At 37.9% G+C, this 16730-nt stretch overlaps 1 protein-coding gene across 1 annotated transcript in view; it reads left to right on the forward strand.

Moving 5' to 3' along the window:
• LOC126252815 (epidermal growth factor receptor substrate 15 homolog) overlaps positions 1–16034 on the forward strand; it is a 158167-nt gene extending 142133 nt beyond the window's left edge. Inside the window, exon 8 of the mRNA XM_049953756.1 lies at positions 15565–16034. Within this exon, the coding sequence (XP_049809713.1) occupies positions 15565–15786 (222 nt within the window). The 3' untranslated portion in view covers positions 15787–16034. The remainder of the gene's footprint in view (positions 1–15564) is intronic.
• Positions 16035–16730: the final 696 nt, after the last annotated feature.

Below are 16730 nucleotides of genomic sequence, written 5' to 3' on the forward strand. Positions count from 1 at the left end.
TTACAGGATGAAATTTTATGCTATACAAGAGAAGGTGAAATTCACGCATCTAATACACAATGGACAATGTTTCCTTCTCTATTTGTATATATTTTGTCTGTGCAGGGCTCCAAATTTTTTATACCCATGAGATCACCTTAGTTCCTTGGAATCTTGTCCAGGATAGGAAAACCATTTGTTGTGGATACCATATTAATTTGTCCACAGGTGGAGAAATGAAAAGTTCTACCAATTAGGTTCCTTTCAGAATATGGTGATGCAATAGCTTCATATTTAACAATTATATACAGCCACTCACTCAGTCAAAGAGCCATACCCAAAGACTAGAAAGTCACACAGGTCACACCAATATTCAAAGAAGACAGTAACAGTAATCCACTAAATTACAAGCCCATATCGTTTACATTGATATGCAGCAGGATTCTGAAAATTATACTGTGTTCAAACACTGTGAATTACCTTGAAGAGAATGGTCTATCGACACACAATCAACATGGATTTAGAAAACATTGTACTTGCAGGGTGTATATGTGGACAAGGAAAAAAAAAATCCTGGATTTTTCCCGGATTTCCCAGTTAAAAATACACTTTCTCCCAGGTGAAAATACACTTCTTCCATGGGGGAAGTGACAGTTTTCTCTTCCTCAGCACTGTAAAACTCATCAATCCTTTGAATGGTTATGGTTTTATATACCGACGTATAATTTTCCGGCACTTCAGAAAACAATACTCGGAGGAGGGGGGGGGGGAGGGACATGTTTTGAAAGACCTTTGATGTGCAGCAACATGTACGCTGCATATTTTCATATTGTGAAGGTATAAATTCGATTCCACTAAATACCGCGTGTTACTTTCCGAAGCATTGAAATCGAGATTGCGATGCGCTTTTGTAGGCCAGTCAGCTCATGTCATGTGATCTCACCAGCTGATGACAGCATAGGACACATGATGCAGTCAGTCAATAGCAAGATCACTCATAAGTTGCGCGAACACTCAGTTAAGAAAAGTTAATGGTTTAAATTAATATACATAGCTTTCACATATAATATTGGTCTCTAAGATTAATAAGCTGGAAGAGAAACTAAGCTTCCACATATAATGTTGATCATTTTTGCGCATGTTACACTTTAAGGTACATCACACAAATGTGCCAGTAAATTTTTAATAACAATGTAAATGTCTGACCTTCTGCGCTCGAAATTCTTCTAAATGGTCTCCTCAAAGAGTTGATTTTTAAATGAGAGTCAAACGCTTTGTGATTTAGGAAATTTATCTTACATTCTCGCACATAGTTCATCTTGTGTAAAAGGAAATTTACTTTGAATGTAATGCTTTTCAAACCACCAACCGCAACATTTTCCCGCGACCTGTTAGAAATAGGTTCGTTTCAGCAGTTGCCAGACAGTGCCAGATAACAGGCGTCAACGCGCTTGTGCAGCTGTGATGACGCATGAAGCCCGATGTTCCTATGTGTAAAACATTAAAAGATCTTACATTATGTCATAAAAGAAACAAGACATCAGAGGATACTTCAAGAGCATCAGAATTTTGTGAACCATACTAAAATGCATAATTAGGCTTAAAGTGCACATTCGTATGTCCAGATTCGGATGTAAAGTTTCTTGGAGTACCAGTACTGTATTATCTCATGTTTGGGTCCTTTATTATGGCATAATGCCATACGTGCACTTGAAATGTAGCGGACAGTTGAAACTAGCCAATAGTGTGAAATTAAACACTTCGTTTCAAATAAATTTACTGCCTCAGTGGAAAAGATTAATAAAAGCCAAATCTCTTTAGCAAACCGAAAAAAATAACTTCATTGTTCTGCAAGGCGATTAATGCTTGACTGTCAAAAAGGTGGAAATAAAATCTGAAACTAATTAAGGTATTTTAGCCTTCCGTAATTATGTGAATGTATTTTAATTCATTTGCTAGCTCCTGGCCACAAAAATCGATTTTGTTTTCATTTAATGTGAGAGCAATAAACGAAGAGGAAACAGCAAAATCACTAAACATAAACACGGGTCATGTGGAGACGACCCACCTCCCCACAACAACTCAGACTGCTCTGTGCATCAGCCCCGGATCTACAATATTTCCGAACCGGGGCAATACAAGATAGTGGCACCCAGCCACACTTCTGTAACCAGATGCATCTGCGCATACCCAAGAGCCCGCCCGCAACTGCTTAAACGAATCTAATTTAAACAGTTGCCACATCACGTCACACTCATCGGAGGCAATTTGTTGTTATGAAGCATTGTATAGTCTTTCTAAAGCCTTTGACACTTCGCTGTTGGCGGACGCTTGTATGAGCACTGTGTTTTGTTATTGTATATGGTGCATTTCCTTTGCAACTTAAGTTTCATTTCCGTTTCCTTTTTTTTTCTCTCATTCATGTTGTGTTCAAAATGGTTCAAATGGCTCTGAGCACTATGGGACTCAAAATTTGAGGTCATCAGTCCCCTAGAACTTGGAGCTACTTAAACCCAACTAACCTAAGGACATCACACACAGCCATGCCCGAGGCAGGATTCGAGCCTGTGACCGTAGCGGTCGCGCGGTTCCAGACTGAAGTGCCTAGAACCGCTTGGCCACACCGCCCGGCCATGTTTCGTTGCTGCAGTATTATTCTGCAGTAGTGGGGCACAGTAATATCCTTTGTTAGAGTATCAGTCTTACCAGTCAAAATCACAAAAATTTAACTGAAAACTGAAGCAATGAAAAATTCCCGGAATTCTAAACAATTCCCGGGTCTTTCCCGGTTTTCTCCCAGATGAAAACATTCCTGGGTTTTTCCCGGATCTCAACATTCTCAGTGATCAAGTGTCACTGTTTCTTCTAACCTTGATGGTGAGTATGTTGTCACTATTGTCTTCCAAGACTGACAATAACTGTGTTCACATGGCTGCACGCATTTGTTCCTGGTTTGAGAAAGGTTCAGCCTGCAAAGTCATCCAATCTTAACCCTATAGAAAACGTGTAGGACTACGGTATTTGGAACAGTGGCAGAAATATGACAATTAACATCTACACAATTTGGTTGCCCTACAGGAACCAATTATTAGTAAGCAACTTCAGATGGATATGAAATACCTGAAGAAACATGTGGATTCTCTTTCTTGCTAAATTGAGGCTTTTATAAGCCTAGAAGCAATATTGCACACTATTAGCATGGTGTCTCGCCAGGGTCTTGACCACCAAAATTGGGATACACACAGTGATGTCATCATGACTTGGCAGTGGCCTAATTCTACTATCTGCTGCAGATCTTAACACATCCAGTGTGATATTATGACAGCTACAGACACTCAGTTAACATTAGAAAGCCATGGGAAACATAGCCGACGAAACTTAACACATTAAGTGTGGCAGACGTAGATTTACTTGTTATCACGTAAATTTACATTTTTTGTTCTGTGCACATTTTCTGAGACCTGTTGCTCATGCTGGTAACTGGTTCAATTTAGAATAACTTATGTGTGAATTGGAGTGTTCAGTGCAGTGAGCAGCAGTATGAATTTATTTTTATCTTTTCTTTTACTGTCAACATTCAGTACCACGAAATAGTCAGTACTGTAGTTGTTGCCTTGTGCAGTATAGCATGGAAACAGTTGACGAAAAGCGAGGCTCTTGCTGAACTGTTTGTGGGCAATCGTTCTGATGTTCCAAGTGACTCAGGTGATGTGACTCAGGTGATGTTACCGACAGTGTTAGTGGAGGTGAAGGAGAAAAAACAAGGCTGTAGCCAACCAAAGTGAGATAATCATGAACAATTTAAGTGATGAAGCTTCTGAGAGTGAAAGTTGATTGAAGGAGGACAAGATCATTATTTTAGAAACATTTAGAGGTATTCTAGGCCAGTGAGATCTGCAGTGTTATAAGTACTGAGGAATTATTTCAAGGGGATGATTTGTTTGATCAGATGTCAACACAATCAAACTTGTATTAGGAACAAAACAAAAACGTTTATAAAGGATCTCCGAAGTCTCCCAAATTTACAAATATCACTGCTGTTGAATGGTAAAAAAAAATCTGGGCAAGATTATCTTGATGGGGCAAATAAAAAAGATTATTGGAAGGACTATTGGTCAACAGGTCCTCCAATAGAGACACTGATTTTTGGCAAGCTAATGAGTGGAAGTCGATTTGAGCAGATATGGAAATTGTGGCATTTCAATGACAATTCATTACAGAGCAGTCAGGGAAACAACTCTATAAAAAGTTGAAGCTGTGCTAAAGTACTGCCTAGATCAATTTCAGACTGTATACAAACCTGAAGAGGAGCTTTCTCTTGATAAGTCAGTGATACGATGCAGAGGGCAGCTTCGTTTCTGGACATATAATCCTGGATAACTTATGAGATATGGTTCGCTTGTTTGTATGGTTTGCGAAAGTGTAAGTGGATATATCTCCAGCCTAGAAATATACACTGTGGAAGGAAGAAATCTTCAAGACACTATTCTCTCTGTATTTTCACCTCACCTTGGCATGCAGCACCATGTTTATCAAGACAGTTATCACAACAGCACACCTATTACCAAAACACTTCTAGAAAGGAAAACAAGAGTTTGTAGTACAATATGAAACAATAGAGGTGTTCCTCAATGTCTACAAACAGAAGCAAATTCTCTAAAGGAAGTTGACACTACATATGAAGACAAGGCGCCATTTTGCTACAGGTATGGAAAGATAAAAGAGAGGTGAGAATGATAACAGCAATTCACAGTGTATCCATGGTTGTGACAGGGAAAAAACACGACAAGGGGTAATCATGCAGAAACCAAAATGTATTGTGATGTACAATAAATTTATGAAAGGCGTGGACAGAGCTGATCAATATCTTTCATATTGTGGGATAATGTGGAAAGTTAATAAATGGACAAAGAAAGTAGTTCTGTTTCTAATAAATTGTGCTTTGTTTAACACATACGAAGCGTAAAAAAACTTAAATCCTGATTTTAAAAAGTATAAAATGTTTCTAAAATAAGTTTCAATAGCCTGGACAAGTGATCAACAAATTGGGGCAACAACTGTGGAGGAAACTGAAGCAATCTGATCTACAAAATGAGCACCTGCTAAGGATCCACCTGGCCAGTTGTCAGGGAACTTGAAAGAACATACTATTTGGGCTGTTGTGGGAAGTGGAAAAAAGAAATATCCAGCAAGACCATGCACAATTTGTGCAGTGCATTGTAAAAGGAATGAACCAAGATACTACTGTCAGTTTTGTGAAGTACCATTACATAAAGGTGCATGTTTCCAGAGATATCACACCTTTAAAGAATATTAGAACATCATAGAAACATGTCTGCCCACTTTCATCAGCAGTTGAGGCTGGGAAGTGCAGCTACATTCAAATAAGGAAGGCATGCTCATTTCATGTGCATCATATGAAAATTGCTGGGAACTGCAACAATAACCACACCATGGCATCCAGTTTGCAATGTGTTAAGCTACTTCCAGCATACCAAATTTTCAAATAAATTATAGGAATGAAACCAGGTAACATCTTCATCAACTGCAAATATTTCAACAGGGGAACATCCTGTCATTTTCTTGGCACAAATGAAATGAGAGACAACTGTTAATGTCAACTGAAGCCCAGTGCCCAAATGTTTCCCTGTTGTTCATTTTATGTTCTGTTGAACAGTATGTTTTTAAACTACTTCTGAATGCAGCTGAGGAGGTTAGAAGAGAAGCAAATCTTGTGCTGATGACGGTACATTTGCTGAAGAGTCGTATTGGAACAGCAGAGAGCCCAGCTTTGCATTCTCTCAGGGTGGATCCTAATATTGTTATCTTACCTGTGGATAAGAGTAATGCTACAGCAACTGGAAACAAAGTGCAGAAAGACAACACGTGCTGCAAACAACTGACATCACAACACAGCCAAAGGTAACTAGCATAAGACGTTATCAATAGTTAGCTTAGCCGAATGTTACTCGGCTGCATTCCTGTAAGTTATTTGAACATTCGGTATGCCAGGAGGAGCTCAAGTTTCACATTTCCTTTACGGGGTGCAAATGTATCACTGCTTGCTAAAGTTAGTGAGACTGCAATGTGCTCTTTTGTTTTTGTTGCAGTGTTGAGACCATAATATTGTTTCAAGGTTTGCCAAAGTAGTGCATCACTTTAATTCTCTTGTCACTAATTGCATCAATTTTCGTGGGAGAATCTGATATACTCGGCCAACAGTTGGATTTTCTTTCTAAAGGTCTGTTTTGGCCCAACTTGAAGGTTGCTTCAGCAATTGCAGCATATTCTTTGGACTGGCTGGATGGACAGTGCTCCCCAGGCTCAGTTTTGATGCATTGCTGCCCAGCATTCTGCTGCTTAGTTTTAGCTTTCCTGTGGTTTAGATTGTAATATTACATTTTGATGTTCTGTAATCAACCTTGCTGAGAAATCTTTGAATGATGCAGCTTTATCTGTGCCAGGGAAAAGTTTGAACTTTGCATTGTCATACAAACATTTGCCAGTTGTTATTTTTAAGTTCTGTCGAACAAGCTGTTTTTAAACCACATCATGGATGCTGCTGAGGTGGTTAAGAGACAAGCATATTGTATGTTAATGAGTGTACATTCACCCAAGAGTAATATTACAACAGCAGAGAGGTCTGCTTTATTCTCTCTGAGAGGATCCTGATATTACTCTCTTAGCCGTAGACAAGGGCAGTGCTACATTTGTGTTGGACAAGAGGAATTATATTAGTAAGATGCAGTGTTTACTATTTGTCCCAACAATTGCAGATTCAGTGCTGACCTGACAAAAAAGATTGAGATGGGAGACTGACACCCTTTTGAAGAAAAGTTCCCTGTCACAAGATATTATCAAGATTCTTGACTTATATTGTTCTGTCCCTCTGATGTTCTGAAGACACATAGGGAAGGAATCCATCTTAGATTGTATGGTGTCACAAAGATATATAAGGAAGGAATCACTCTTAGAAACATTGTCAGTAACAGAGGTGCTCTGACTTACTGTGTAGCATAACACCCTGCTAGTCTTTTGAGCCCACTAGTTTGTCAATGGGTACATCATATTAGGAATTCAGGATATTATATATGACAATTAGAGGGAGTCTGTTTGACTGACTGATATTTTACTAAATTTTGATGTGGTCTCCCTCTCATGTAATACAGGTGCTCTTGATGTACTATGTAGTGAAACACCATAATATGGGTGCTTTAGTGAACTGTGTAGTACATCATCTTGTCACTCTATTAAGACTACTAGTCATCTGGATCAGTGTAAAGGAGTGCTTTGTATTTTGGTTCATAATGCCCATGTCATCTCGACCCTGAAACTTTTTCAGTTGAGTTAAACCACCTTGAAGTTACTTTTCACCAGAATGGTATAGTGAGTGACAAATCAGCCACATGTTGTGCCTTTGACCAAATATGATTTGAGTGAGTGATGAGAGTGTACTGCACCTAAGTTTGCAGCTTTCTTTCATTGTGCAGTAAATATTTCTAACAGGATTGATGATATTCTGAGGAAGCATGGAGTGAAGTGTTTCTTGTGACCACCGTCAAAGCTTAGGATTCTTTGTGGCACTGTAGACAGTGCTATTGATCTGCATAAGGTTGGTGTGTACCCTGTCCCTTGTAGCTGTGGCAGATCATACACCAGTCATATCATCAGGACATTGTATGGAGTTTAAGCACCACACACGTTTTCAACTGCCAAGGAAATCTGTGGTTGCAGAACATTGCCTGGTATCAGCAAGTGATGGAATTCAACTCAAAGGTTCTAGTGTGCACTTCCAGTTATTGGGATAGTGTTATTAAGGAAGCTGTTGAGATTAAACTGGCTAGTGGCCTTATAGGTAGAGACATTATTACTGTTAGTGTTAATTGTTCTCACATTGTTAGTTAATGTTTTACTATTGATGTTATCTGGTCTTGGATGTCTTTGGTTGTGTGATAGCGCTATTTTATTACAGTGAGTGCCGTTTTCTGCAAACATTTTATTTTGTTTGTGGTTGCTGTAGTTCCACCCACCAATGATTTAAGTTGCCATTCACAGTGTGATATCTCATTTCATTTATGTCTTGAAAATGACAGGTATATACTTGTTGAAATATTGATGTTGAAGATATTTCACAGCTACATTCCTATAAGTTATTTGAACAATGGATGCAATGACCACTGAGTTCCTCAGTTGAGGTGGCTTGCAGAACAGTACACATGTAGAGTCCAGCTTTGGAAGGACTCAAATGAGTGGTATGGTGTTTGGATCCAGTACACCTTTGACCAACATGCTGTGTCAAAGCTAAAACAGTCTTGTATATGTCATGAGTTAGATCTTGAATGCTACTCTGAAGCAGAATGTTGTGACTGATATGCTCCAGATTTGGCTGATTAGTTACTGTAGCTTGTGCCTTCTATTGTGGCACTGGCAAATGGGAGTTTTGAAAATTTGGAGGCATTGAAAATTGTGGCTGTTGATAAAAGTATTGAGAACAGCTTTAGTATCTATAGCATTATTGTGGAAATACCTGTTATGTTGGTCTCCTCTGTTACTGTTAATTCATAGCACTGATTCAGGGTGGACCCAAAACCATACTTCCATCAGCACTTATCACATGATTGAATGCAGGCTGTGGTGGGTGCTCTACCAGCAATTGACATCAATTGCTTGGACTTCATGATCAGAAGGGGTGAGAAATTTGACTACATGAGCTGTGTTGGCCATATAAATGAGAACGTAACAGTGATCAGTTGTAACCGTATTAGCAAATAAATAAGAATTTACTAAAGCTAGACCTTCTTGTAATGAGATTGTGTGATTAGGACTCTATTCCTGAGCCATTCCCTTCTGTGATACTGTGTGCATTATCTGCTGGTGACGAAAAGCTTGCCATTGCTCTGTTGTACAGCAATGAGTATATGGTGATACCTAGCACTGCATTTCATGAATATTAACACAAGTTGGTAAATCTCAAAAATAGAATGTGAGCAAGTATGTCTAAAGTTCCAGAATACACATTTTTAAAATCTGGCGTGTTATGAGACTGAACTGAATGGGAACTATAACAGCTATAATATCTGGTTTGGCTCTTGATTTTCCCCCCTGATATGTCCAAAGTGGAGGCAGCTGAAGCTCTGTTGTACAGCAATGAGTATATGGTGATACCTAGCACTGCATTTCATGAATATTAACACAAGTTGGTAAATCTCAAAAATAGAATGTGAGCAAGTATGTCTAAAGTTCCAGAATACACATCTGCGATGCAAAAAGAGACAGTCAGTGTTGCATCTAAAATGGATGTTTATGTAGTCAGTCAGCTGAAACTTGGGCTGTCTCTTTTTGCATCACAATCTAAAATCAGTTGCTGTCCCACAAAATCCAGCACGCTGGAGCTATGCAAATACACATTTGACTAGCTTGCACCATACTTATGTTCTCTAACAGGTTGACATTTGTGTCTGATTCAGTTCTGTTTGATTCCTGTTTCTTCCAGCCTTTACAAAATTATTAATGATATCATTCATGAATGGTACTTTGGATTTTGAAGTAATTCCCTATTAGCCATTGCAAGAAATTTCTCTATGTTTTTCTTCTTTATTTCTGTAACAATATTTAAATCTCACCATGTTGATTTATCTGTACAAGTACTTCTGGAAAACTTTTGCAAGAATGCAGGACTAGGTGCACTATTCACTAGCATGTCCTGGTTGCTTCAGTAAGGTATTGCTAGAGCAGTTTGTGAATCCTTTACCATATCCCAGTTTTTTTGATTTTGCACTATGTTACTCAAAACAGGCTTGTTCAGTTGTTTTTGGAACTGATCTGGGGTTGGGTCAGCTGTGGTAACATCTGTGTTATACCACGTTGTGACGCTGATATGCCTGATGCACTCTGGTTGGTTGACAATCTGATAGGTTTCATCGAATTCTTGTGCTTGATAGTTCTGCAGAGCTTGTTGTGAAACTGCAGTCACTTATATAGAGGGCTGTAACCTCAGCTCAAAGTTTCCACCCTCCTCATACATCCCACCAAACAAAGTAAGTTGTTTCTGCAACCCAAAATAAGCCAGCTAGCATATCTTGCTCATGAATACTGCTCTCTTGAGCACTTCTTGAATTGACCCAAATAATTCAAATTCACTAGGGTAGCAAGCTTTTATAGCAATTTCTGTAAACAGTAATTGATTGTGACAGCTTTCTCAAAATGTTGGATTGAAACTGGAGCAGGGCAATGTTTGAGTCAACAATTTGATGCTATCTGCAGGCTGGACTGGTGGCATGTGTACCTGAACACCATCTTCCAGTGTTCAGAAAACACAAATGCCTCTTACTGCAGTGATCACATTGGTGGTAAAATGTATTATTTTTGGATGAGATATGCTTCACCTACGGCTACTGTGATAGTTGCAAATGTATTAGGTGCCACTATGTTGACTGCAATCTGGCAGTCTGCATTGTTAAGGAGCATAGCAAACAAATGCAAATATGCTGGTATGGGGCACCACAGAATGTAACATGCAGTTTTGGTTCCCATATATTGAAGTTAACTTCAGCAACATATGCTACTTCAGGACAGATTTAGAACCAGTAGTACTGCTACTCTTTCAAGCAACTTAACATGCCATATTTTAGCATGACAGTGCCCATGCACATGTAGGGAGGGAGGACTGATGGATACCAGTGTTTCCATTCTTCTACAGTGCCTGGGATGGGGCAGCAATTTGTTCATCATGTCCTCCATCGAGAACAATTGATACTTTCAGGACTTGCATACACATGGAGTGGGGGGCATTCTTTGATTCCACGTATGGCACTTACAGGCTATGATTGCAGTGTGTAGTGGGTTCGCACCATAGGTGTCTACAGTGATTTAGACATCAGGGGACTAGATTCTAAAACTGCCTTTTTTTATGTAACTACTTTATTGAGTTGGATATCTTGTACTCCAAGAACTAAATTTGACAGTAGGTATGCAAAACTTATTGTGCTTCGTATGGTTGATACTTGTGCAATCAATATTTTTGAGGGTAGGTTACTTTGATTCCTAAAAAGTAATCATATTTTATTGGTATATACAAAGTGCATAATTTAATATAATTTAATATCATGCATGGATACCACCTTTTTCAGTTAATTATCTGAAATAATATCGTAATATTAGAAAATTCAGAATATACCCAGCTAAATGATTAACAGGTTAGGAAATGAAGCATAAAAATATTCACAAAAGTTGTTTTTATTCATGTAGTAATAATCTAAGGTTGACAAAGAAAAATTCAAAAGAAAAAAGAAAAAATAGGAAAGCTGAGAAAATTCTGTTGGATGTCAGTAGAAATAACCAGCAAAAGAATGACATTGAATAATACTTCTCAAAATGAAAAAGCAGAAAGTAAACTATAATAAATTTGCTTTTCAGCTTTCCTGACATTTATAATACTTTATTTCCTTACCGAATTTCACAGATGATCAGTTTAATAGATGTATTGTTGTATTGTATGATTTTCATGTCTTCTATTTTTAAAATATTGACAGGCATCATTAAAATTCAACAGTTGAACAAATATGTTTCTAACTGTGTATGTTTTGTGTTGTTTGGGTGAAATGCATCCCAAACTGAGCATTTGATAAAATGAATGTTGGAAATATCCTACAACCTTGGTCAAATTATGGCATGATAATAATGTATAATGCTCAAATTGGCCAGCAGAACCAACTCTTAAAAGCTTAGGACTGAACCAAGGCAGTCCTTGACTTTCCAGTTTACCAATTAGCAGCCTTGCCAACTGGGTTATGGTATTCATAACTCTCTGTTCTACCTGCATGGTGATGCAAATAGACAAGATTGTCTATTTATGTAACTTACAGTTCTGCAAAGAAAGAGAGGGTGTGAGGAGGGGGGGGGAGGGGGAGAGATTTTCTGTGGGTGACTTCATATATTTCTAAGTCATATTAGCACCTTTAATTATTTTGAATATTCATGTGTTTGATTAATTTTGTATTTAGTGATAGATGGTTGGGGACTGTGTGCTGTGCATGGGCGAAGGGAAACTGGACACTTTTCATAAGCAGTGGCATACTGTCTTGCCTGTGGTCAAAATGCTTCAGTCTGCTGTTCATGGATGTGATAGTGATGATGCACTCAGGTTACTAACTGAAGCAACTATGTTCCTTGCACATCATCTAAGGGCTGTGACACTGATGAACTGTCTATTTGTCTAACTTGGCTGGTTGGACAGGTAACAGAATTCAGGAAACATTAGATATAGCTGTCTAATTATACACTCATATGTTAACTGAAAAGTGGCATGAAAGATGTGGACAGGACTCTGCCAGCAGGTACTGAAGGTGCAAAGTGTAGTTGGATGCATGTCAAGGTTTTGTTGCCACCAGCAATATGTATAACCCAAGCTCAATTCATTTTGGCACCTCATTAGTGAAGACTGCAAGCCTTGCTAATTCCTTAAAGACAAGGAATGGCTCTCACATTTCAAAATTAACGTTCACACACATTCCAGACTGAAATTTTCACTCCGTGGCAGTGTGTGCACTGATATGAAACTTCCTGGCAGATTAAAACTGTGTGTTGGACCAAGACTCGAACTAGGGACCTTTGTCTTTTGCGAGCAAGTACTCTACTGACTGAGCTACCAAGCATGACTCACCACCCATCTTCACAGCCTTACTTCCCTGGTACTTCATCTCTTATCTGGTGGCAGATTGTGGCTAAGCCATGTTTCCCCAATATTCTTTCTTTCAGGGAGTGCTAATCTTGTAAGTTTCGCAGGAGAGCTTCTGTGAAGTTTGGAGGTTAGGAGACGAGATACTGGTGGAAGTAAAGCTGCCAGGATTGGTCATGAGTTGTGGTTGGGTAGCTCAGATGGTGGAGCTCTTTCCCTCGAAAGGCAAAGGTCCTCAATTGAAGTCTGGGTCTGGCACACAGTTTTAATCAGCCAGGAAGTTTCATGCACACACATTGTCTCTTAGGTTAGATATTCATTGAGCAATTAAACCTTGATGTTTCAAAGTGAGATAATGCACACTGCAATTATAGATTGAATGCCAAGGGAAGTAGTGAAATATCAACTTAGAATGCAAAATAAACTGAGTGAAAATAAACATTAAAAGTGATCAAAAAATTGTAACTGTTTGTTCTGTTGGTTAGTGCATCTCCTATCAAAGCAACAGAACAGTTCAAAATTTTGGGATTTTCCTAAGGGTGCCAAATAAGTAGAAAGTAATTTCTGTGTTTCCAAAATTTACTTTGAACAGGTATTTAGTCAATCTACAGTATAGTAATGTAGACCAGGTCTCTTGACAACAAAGATTTACGGACACTTGATGGCAACAATGATTACTCGGGGTGATAAATAAATATTTTCCTGATACTGTATGACTTCCTGAAATTAAATAACTTACCTGTAGGAATAGCTATGGATTATGCAAAATGCAGTTACACAAAACACAATTTACTCACTTAATTTGTAAGATTCAGAAGATAGTAAATGTTGACACTAGGATTGATTGTCAGTATCTGGGAAGTCAATATTAATGGTAAACAAAACGCCTTTGTAAGGAATATTGAGACAAATATGAGGTATATTCGTAAATTAACCTCCAATTCGTTGTTAAAACAAAGTAAAATATAGTATTTTTTAAAAATGTTGACATTACTTCTCCACATAATCGCCACCCAAATTCAAACATTTATTGTACTGTGACACCAGCTTCTTCATCCCTTCATCAGGGAATGGTGCCACCTGTGCATCAGCCAGTTTTTGACAGCATCCTTGACCTCAACACTAGTTGTGAAATGTCAAATAGCCAGCCAAGTCTTCATCTTGGAGAAGAGGTGAAAGTCATTCAATGGCAAGTGCTCACTATAGGGAAGGCGTTGAAAAATGTCCCAGCTAACAAAGTCTGAGATTTTCCTTCATTCAATTTGCAATATAGAGTCAGATGAATTTTTGTAAAGCAGAATGATTCCTTCAGTAATCATCCAGTGATACTTGTTCTGGATTGCCCTTCAGAGTTCTGTAAGAGTCACAAAACGATGTCACAGTATTCTCACTTGTTACTCTCATGAAATCCCTTGTCAAAATTCCTTTGTGATCCAAAAAAATGTAACCATCATTTTGCAGTCGGACAGCCTCTGCTTGAAGTTTATGGGCTTATTGGAAGAATGAGTGTGTATCTATTGTTTGGCTTGTTCCTTTATTTCAGAGTTCACTTAACTGCACCCATGTCTCATCCTCAGTCATTATTCTGTTCAGAAATTTCTCCCCCTCTCCATTGTAGTACTGAAGGAATGTCAGCGCCAAACCCATTCTTTCAGTTTTGTGAACATCAATTAGACATTTTGGTACCTCCTTTGCACAAAACTTATGGTAACTTGACCTCCCTGTGATAGTGATAAAGAGGGTTATCCTTGAAGTATGAGACACATTTTGAGAAAATTCAGTGGTTGCATACCCAAGTCTTACATTCACAATTTCATCAACATGTTGCACACATTCATCAGTCACATGTGAATGACTTCCTCGACTACTTTCATCACGAACACATGTGCGATCAGCCTTGAATTTTCTGCATCACTTCCTCACATCATCATCACTAATAAACCCAAACATATATACAGGACACAATTGATGATGAATCTCAGTTGATTGCAGGAAGTGGACGACCTCATAACTGACAAGAGATGCAATAATACTGTCCATTTCAATTGCTTGCTGCTTACAGACTGACAAACACAACAGAGAGCTGACAGACACAATTTGACCTTCAAAGTCTCCTTTTCCAACTACTCAAGCACCATGAAGCTGCAAGCACTTGTTTTAATTTTAATAGTCAATCAACGTTAATTTATGAATAGCCTCATACATGGACAACCCAGATGCTTCAAAAACAATTCAGGCCGTACAAAACAAGTTTTTGTTAAGTAATTGTATGTAAATGATTGAATGTTTTGCTGTAAGGCTAATAAAATTTTGTGTAAGATAATGAATCTACCATGAATTTTTTGAACCAGAATTTCAGAGCTCTAGGTGAAAAGATTTAGTGATATAATGTTTGTTAATATTTCCAGCGAAACTATCCATGAAATTTTCTACATGTCATGCCAAGACTCCAATCTGATCCCAATTATATGATTTCCTCCAGGCAATAGAAGTTTTGGCACCCTTTGCTTCTTTGCATCTTACTTCATAAAATATGACTGTGTATGTTTTCATGGTAAAATGTAAAAATTTATGAACTGACAACCATTTGTTTATGCATTCTACAGTGTTAAGAATGAGACGCATACATCCACGTGTTGCAATTGGCAGGGTCCACTTTTCTTTATTAATTATAATGTGATGTTTTTCAAATTTGATATGAAAGATTCCTTTCTTTGAATAAATGTGGGGTCTCAAGCCAAGTCAAATGACACCAATTTGAATATTATCATTCATCTTCATAAGAGAACACTGTCTACTTTTTGCCATGTGAACACGTCATTTCTCTGCATAAAATATTAAATTATCATGTTGAATTTTTATCAGAATTATTCTCTGTATGAGTTTACAATGTGTTTTTATATTGCCAGAAACTGCTGGAACTAGAACAGAAGATCAATTCAACCGCCACACCCACAGTGCAAGTTGATGTTCCACTCCAACAATCCAGATGGAACTCTGTAGAGCTGAGAGAAACCACTGAAGATGGGCCAGCACAACTCTCTAGGCCAGCTATACGTCGCTCTGGAGTGACTTTTCCAGCTGTCAGAAAGAGACGCTTATTTACAAATAGTTCACTTAACTGCCTGTAATGTTTTCGATTGATATTTCGTCTCTGTAACAGATATAGAGGCAAATACTTCCTGCAGTGAAAATGAAATCTGTCATTTTAGGAATGACAAAATCATAATGACAACAGGGAGAGCTTCACCAAATGGACTGTTGGAGTATTTTAGTATTATGATGATAGTTGAGATATATTCCAATTTTTGATTTTGTGTGAACTTTCTATGGCTTACTAAAAGTGTCCAATTTGATAATTTTGAAAAATGTATTTTGTACAGAGTTAGTTATATAAATAACATATCTGAGATATATAATGTGCATCATGTTTCTCTTCCTAAAATGCTTACTCATATTCAGTGAATCAATATTTGTGGTAAGAAATGAATATTATAGAGCTGTACGTGAGAATGCCTGTGAAAAATTATTGTTTTCCTCTCCTTGCCATTTTAAGTAATATAAACTCTAACTTATAATATCATCTTATTTTAATTATTAATATTTTCAAAGGTTCTTGCTTGGGTTGACACTTTTGGTGAAGTGACATCATTATGTATCATAGCAGTAATAGGTCCAAAGTAGCTGAAAGTTAACAGAAAGTGATAGTATGGTAGTCATATTGAACTACTGATAACCATTATATTGTTCTCCTTGAAAGACTGACTGTGAGTGTATATTCCTAGATGAAAGTGTGTAATTATGATCACAGCTCCTGTGTTTGCGACATTTGAAACAGTTTTGGCATTACTAAGTTCATGAGATAATGATGAAGAAATGTAGTGTAATTATTGGCAACAATCTTCAGAATAGCTATAATGTTAACTAGTATTCAGGTTCCTTTACATTGAGTTGTATAATACATAGCTGAAAACTCTAACTTTTCCAAACCAAAAGTTAAAGTTTCTCATAAAGGCCTCTATAGCCTAATATTAATGTGCTCCTTGTCAGTATTTCATTGTTAATTTAGTTAGCC

The sequence above is a fragment of the Schistocerca nitens genome, chromosome 4 (genome assembly GCF_023898315.1).
Source record: "Schistocerca nitens isolate TAMUIC-IGC-003100 chromosome 4, iqSchNite1.1, whole genome shotgun sequence".
NCBI classification, from domain to species: Eukaryota; Metazoa; Arthropoda; class Insecta; order Orthoptera; family Acrididae; genus Schistocerca; species Schistocerca nitens.